Genomic DNA, 6,076 nt, shown 5'->3' on the forward strand with positions numbered 1-6,076 from the left:
TTATATGCAGCAGTTTCTTGGAAGTAACAGAGGAATGATATGTCACATGGAAGATAACAAAGAAAATAGCAAAGTAACTGCTAAAAATCCTGAAAGAGTTACATTGAAAACTGAAGTGAAATGCCATGGATGTGGTGAGTACTCTCAGACAGACACTGGACAGAATTTTGGAGATGAAGAGCATGCTGCATGTAACACACAAAAGTTGTGTAGTGGGTCCTCAGAACCTCCAACTTTACAGGATAGGGAAGAACCAGTTTATAGAAATACTGTCAGTGCTGTTCCGGAGCACAGAGAGGAACCTCTGGTTGGAGAGCCTGCTTTAAATTCAAAGGAAACAACTGTAAATGCTGTTTCCGAATCTCGTAATGAAAGACCAAATTATACAGGTCAGCAGGAAATGAAAATATACCTAAATTAATCAGTCTTCCTCAACGTGATATTCAGGTAAATTCTGAAGTAGCAGGTTATATTTCTCATGTGAATAGTCCGTCAAGTTTCTATGTTCAGTTTGCAGAGGATGAAAACTTAATAATACAACTAGCAAAAGAGTTAAATGAAGCTATGAAGAGCATAGGTCGTGAAAATGGCTTAGATGAGCCCATGGTAGGGGACCTTATTGTTGCAGAGCATGACACTGGTGGTTTTTACTATAGAGCAGTTATTAAAGCTCTGAAATGGAGAAACTGTGTTGAGATAGAGTTCATTGACTATGGTTATACAGCAGTTGTAAGTCCTTCAAAAATCTGCAGGATTCAGAGAAAATTCTTAACTTTGCCGAGGCTCAGTGTTCATTGTTTCCTTAGAGTAAAAAGTGAAAGCTGGACTAATAAAAGTACTTCCTATTTTGTAAGCAAAACAATTAACAAGCCAGTCACTTGCAAGTTCTTACAGCAACATGGAGAGCAGTGGGAAATAGATGTAATTTGTGATGGAAAATCTGTGTCTAATGACCTGCAGAAAAAAGGCAGGACAAGGTGGCAAAAACCACCGATGCATAATCAGGAAAACAGGCCAAACCAAGTTCTGGTTAAAAGTAGTAATCCTCAAGATAGGAAGTCTAGGAATGGCTTAATTGATCAAAGTAAAAAGAAGGCTGTTAGGATGAAAAGCACTTTGAAAACACCCTTAAATGTCCTTCCTCAATGTCTAAGTTCTGGACAGGTAGAAGGAGCAGAAGTAGTTAATATTTTAGAGAGTGGAGAATTTCATGTACAGTTACTTAGAAATGTGGAAGTACTGCATGAGTTAAATGTGGTGCTTGTCAAAGAAGCAGAGAGATGTGATTTGCTTAGAGTGGATGACATTGAAGAAGGATTAGAATGCATGACAAAATCTGAAATTAACTTGGAGTGGTATCGGTCAAGAGTGGTAAAGAAATTTGTCCAGGAGAAGTTAATGCTAGTTTTTTTCATGGATTATGGCAAGTATGAGATGGTGTCATTAAATAATGCGAAGATGTTCAGTGATGAGATTAGAAGTATTCCTAAACAAGCTGTGTTTTGTAAATGGGTTTGGTTTAAGAAAATGAAGAAAAATCAGTTTGTCCATGTGGTAAATGCACTCCTAGATCATGAAATTAGGATCTTGTTTTTGAGATACTTGGAATGCTCTCATATGTGGGAAGTAGATATTTTAATAGGGGAAATTCTGCTTCAGGAGTATTTGGACCCACTATTAAGTCATTGTCAGACTATTGATGGACCAGAAAAATCCAGTAATACAGATTGTAAGGAGTGTGATACATCATTCAAAAGAAATTCGATCACATGGTTGCTGCAGAGTGGCAGAAGGTATGCTGGGTTTGTAACTGCAGTTACTGATCCTTCAAACTTCTGTGTCCAGTTTGAAAACTTATTTGGTTGCATGCAGAACTTGTCTTTGCTGCTCTCTGACCTTCCTGACAACTTGCCAGCTTTGCCACAAGAACTTGTGGCTCCTGGCGCTAGCTGCTTGATCAGGTTTGGATTGGAAGCACAGTGGAACAGGGCAGAAATCAGTGAAGTAACAAGTCAGTCTGTTGTTCTTAGATTTATTGATTACGGCTTTCTGAAGAGCATCCCTTACTCTGATATCCATAAACTTAAAGTCATAACAAAAAGTCTGTCTTATTTACCACACTTGGCACACTCTTGCTCTTTACATGATACAGTTCCTGCCAAGGGGGAATCCTGGAGTGATGAAGCTAAACTTCTGTTCCAGAAGCTTCTTAGTAATGCTGGTCTGGTATTTCATTTTAAACATTATGGCTCTGAAATGAAGTTAGAGGTGGATGTTCTGCACAAGGAGAACAATCTAGCTCATGCCTTAATTGCTGCTGGCCATGCAGCCTGCTCTAGAAGTAGGTGCTGTCTTATTCCGGTTGACAGAATTAAATCAGAAAATACAGATCTACAGGCCAAGCATCCAAATCCTTGTTACTGTGCTTCCCTTTGTGAACCAGACTATAATTATAACAAAACCTCTATTTTGCTGACAGAAATAAAGCAAGAGAGTGAAGCAAAAAAGATGGTATCCAAACCATAGGATTATCTGTGATAAGTTTCAAATACGGAAGTCTGGTAAAGTGGGTGCTGGAATATCATTAACAAGGGATCTGAGTTCATATATAACACTGCAAGAAAAAGATGCAAAAGATGGACAATACTGTGAAGAAGTTGGGTTTTTTTCAGCACTGTGATTAGAAAAGTAAAATGACAATACAGAATAAATCTGCTACCAGAAGCACTGGTTGAGACTTGGGATTCTATGCTCCACAGTCTAGAAAGACAGTGTGTGAAGATACTATCAAAAAGATTTGAATAGTAAGTAGAGACTGCAGTTAGGAAAGTACTGCTGCAGTTTGTTTAAAAAAAAAAAAAAAAAAAAAACCCAAACCCCCCCGGGGCCCTTCCCCCCCCCCCCCCTCCTCTTCTCTCTCTCTCTCTCTTAAGATCTCTTGATATATTTATTTATTTAGACAATCATGGTTTTGGCAAACATTGCTGCAGGAGTGCTTTACAATTTATGTGTGTGTATATACATATATATAAAACTTTATTTGTCGTAACATCTGTTTTACACTGGTGGTGTTGCCTCCTTGTTTTGAATGCTCAGAAAACAAATATGTCAAATGTATTCTTCTCTTTGTTCCTAATTACAAAGTTTCCCTGTGAGTATCTTTTCTCTTGTTAGGAGAACATTTGCTAAACAATAAGCCAAAACCTTTGGATCCCCATTTATGGGAGAGATGCTCATTAGGTGGTTTTCATTTAGCTCTGGGTGTAAAGATGCCTTTGACCTGTCCCATGGTTCTCTCGCTGAGTTCCATCACAGTTGGGGTTGTTTTCTTTGAGTGGCCTGTGTTCTATCCTCCATCCTTCCCACCCATCTGTCACAATGAAGACAAGAAGTTTTCTCCATGGTTTAGTCATTGTATCTTGAAGAGAAACATTCAGAGCCTGTTTTTTGTTTAATTTTTGTGGCAGGTGGAAATTTTGTAACTGAAAAGTGATGGTATGCTGCATATGTCCCAGAGCTTTTCAGTAACCATTTTGAAATTATAAGAATTTGTTAGATGTTTCTCTGATTTTTTTTTTTCTTGTTATTTTTAACTTTCCATTTCCCCCATGCCTCCTTCCTCAGTTGTTGGGACAAAGATAAGCATGAAGAGGCCTGAAGTGTAAGGGGTTTTCTTTATATGGCCTGCAATTGTTTGAATTTAAATTAATTAAAAAAACCAAAAAACCAAAAACCAAACAACCCTAATGATAGACAGTATATCTAATGCATCTCTATTTGAAAGTAAGATCTAAGGACACCCAGCCCTGCATATCATGATGTATTTAATTCTAGTGAAAACTTGAAAGCTTTCATCTGAAAAACAGATTCCTTTTTTTATTTTTGAAGGAGATATGTCCAGGAAGTTTGAATAAGTAAGAGATAAGACAGTGACAGCTGATGTTTACAGAGTTAGTTCTGCATGCAAGTGAAAGATGCCCATTAGTAAATCAGAAGATGCATAAGAGAAAATTCTTAAGTAAATATTAGCTAAAGAAGTCATGTTAATGTATTGATTAAATGGAAGGGGTTTTTGTAACCATTTGTGATTAAGTTTTCTTTATATTGCAACATTTTAATATATTTTTGCAGAATTTTAAATTCTTCCTAGTTAAAATTACAAGCTTACCTGACATGTTAAGTAATTCCCTGGGCTACCTTCATTGTAGTGTCAAGTAATACTTAGTTTTCATGCAGAGGCACTGACACCTAAGGGTTCATTAACTTTGATTCTGTCTTCTGGCTATCATTCAGTTGGAACAGCAGGTGCTTGGGCATCTTTTCTTTTTAAAAATCATATGGGTACCCTAAATGCAAGTTGTATATTAATATTACACCAACAGGACTGGCAAATTTTAAGTTAGGTTTGTGTTTTGTTTTCTTCTGTATTTTTGTTTGGTTTTTTTGTTTTTTTTTGCTAATGTATATTGTGCTTTAAGTTGTGTATAGTTGTAGAACACTGCTTGCTTAATGTTACAAAATGGAGCCCAGAAATTATGATGATTAAGAAAAAATAGCTTTGTGTGTGCTATTTTTGTTTTGCAAGTTGCAAATGTTAGATTTATTTGCAAGAACGTGTGTGTTATTCTCAACTCATAATGAGTCTAGCTTGCGATAATAAAGTATTTCCTTTGCTGAAGGTCTGATACCCAAAGTGCTTAAGGTAAAAAATAGATAATTGAAAGCATTTTCAGGATTATGCTGCATCTGTAAATATATTATATCTTTTGTTGCCACCATTGACATGGATTTTCAGAAGTGCATTGCAAGCTTATGTTATGGGTTTTAGATTACATTGCTGGGATGTCTGGCTATGGATTTTTTTTCCCAGTCACCTTTCTCTGGTGTGTACTTCCCCTGCCCTTAACCTGAGCTCTAATAGCATTTTTTCTTGTAAGTAGAAGAGGCTATACTTGTAATCTAGTTGAAAAAACATGTAGTTTATTTAGGATTTGGAAGTTTAGGTGTGCTATCCTATTTGTTACTGTGCAAGTATAATTCTGAGCAAAACCATTACTGTGATTTGGTAAAACTTCAATAGAAACTACTGCTTATCATTTGGTTGTATTTACTAAATGTATTTCTGTATCGTTTGTACTGTGTCATTGATTACTTTATTTTTACTTTTTTTTAATCCGTGAAAGTGATTGAGAACTGGTTGCATTTGTTTGGAATTAAAAATGTTCCTGTGTATATTGATATATTCAGTATTCTGCCTTTTTGTCGTGAATAATAAAATGCTTATTGTCCATCTGTAACTTGCCATGCCTAAGTTACTCTGAGTATTTTGAAGCTTTCTGTGACCTTTCTGGTTGGCGAACACCTTGGAAAAAATCTAAAGCTACATCAGTATGTTCTTTGTGGGACAGTGCCAAGGAACATTCCTGGCCCTCTAGGTAGCAGCTGTGGTGTGGATTATCTCTTTCCTGTGCTGCATCAAGGTTTGCTTTTGAGCACGGTATGAATGGCACCAGCTTTCTGCCCATACAGATTTCTAGATGAGATGCATACCATGGTTTGTCTTTGTCTGCTTTGTGCTGGTCAGATGTACTGTCTGTGAAGGCAGCCAGGCCTTCACATGCCAGATAGGCACGCTGTTATAATACCATTACTTAAAATGTTTTTAGATTTGTATGCAGTTACTTTGAGAAATGTTTTCCATTATTTACTTCTAAAGATATCTATTGCTGAAGATTTAAACCATATTAAAAATATTACTTAGATGTTTTTCTAATGTTCTGGCATTTTACAGTGTTCCATAAAGCTCCCCTTATACTAGCAGAGTGGTATAATGGGAGCACACGGGACAAGGGGATGTGTGTATGTAATTTTTATTTTATTTTCCCAAGGGAGCTTTATGATACTGTAACTGTACAATAAGATGCCTGAGTTTTAGTAGCTTTCCAATACCAGAGCAAGAGAATAATCTTGTTTATGCTCACATGGTATCTTCACCCCTGAATACTTTTCACCAGCCTCCCAGTTCCCATCAAAGGCCTTGGCTAATTAAGACACCTAGTGCTCTGTCAAGACCCTT

General features: G+C 36.8%; 1 protein-coding gene across 1 annotated transcript in view; it reads left to right on the forward strand.

Moving 5' to 3' along the window:
* LOC104413116 (tudor domain-containing protein 15-like) overlaps window positions 1–2,526 on the forward strand; it is a 6,027-nt gene extending 3,501 nt beyond the window's left edge. Inside the window, exon 2 of the mRNA XM_010024033.1 lies at window positions 376–2,526. Coding sequence (XP_010022335.1) covers window positions 376–2,526 — 2,151 coding nt within the window. The remainder of the gene's footprint in view (window positions 1–375) is intronic.
* The last annotated feature ends 3,550 nt before the right edge of the window (window positions 2,527–6,076 follow it).

This window comes from Nestor notabilis, unplaced genomic scaffold (genome assembly GCF_000696875.1).
Source record: "Nestor notabilis isolate BGI_N333 unplaced genomic scaffold, ASM69687v1 scaffold12731, whole genome shotgun sequence".
Classification (NCBI taxonomy): Eukaryota; Metazoa; Chordata; class Aves; order Psittaciformes; family Psittacidae; genus Nestor; species Nestor notabilis.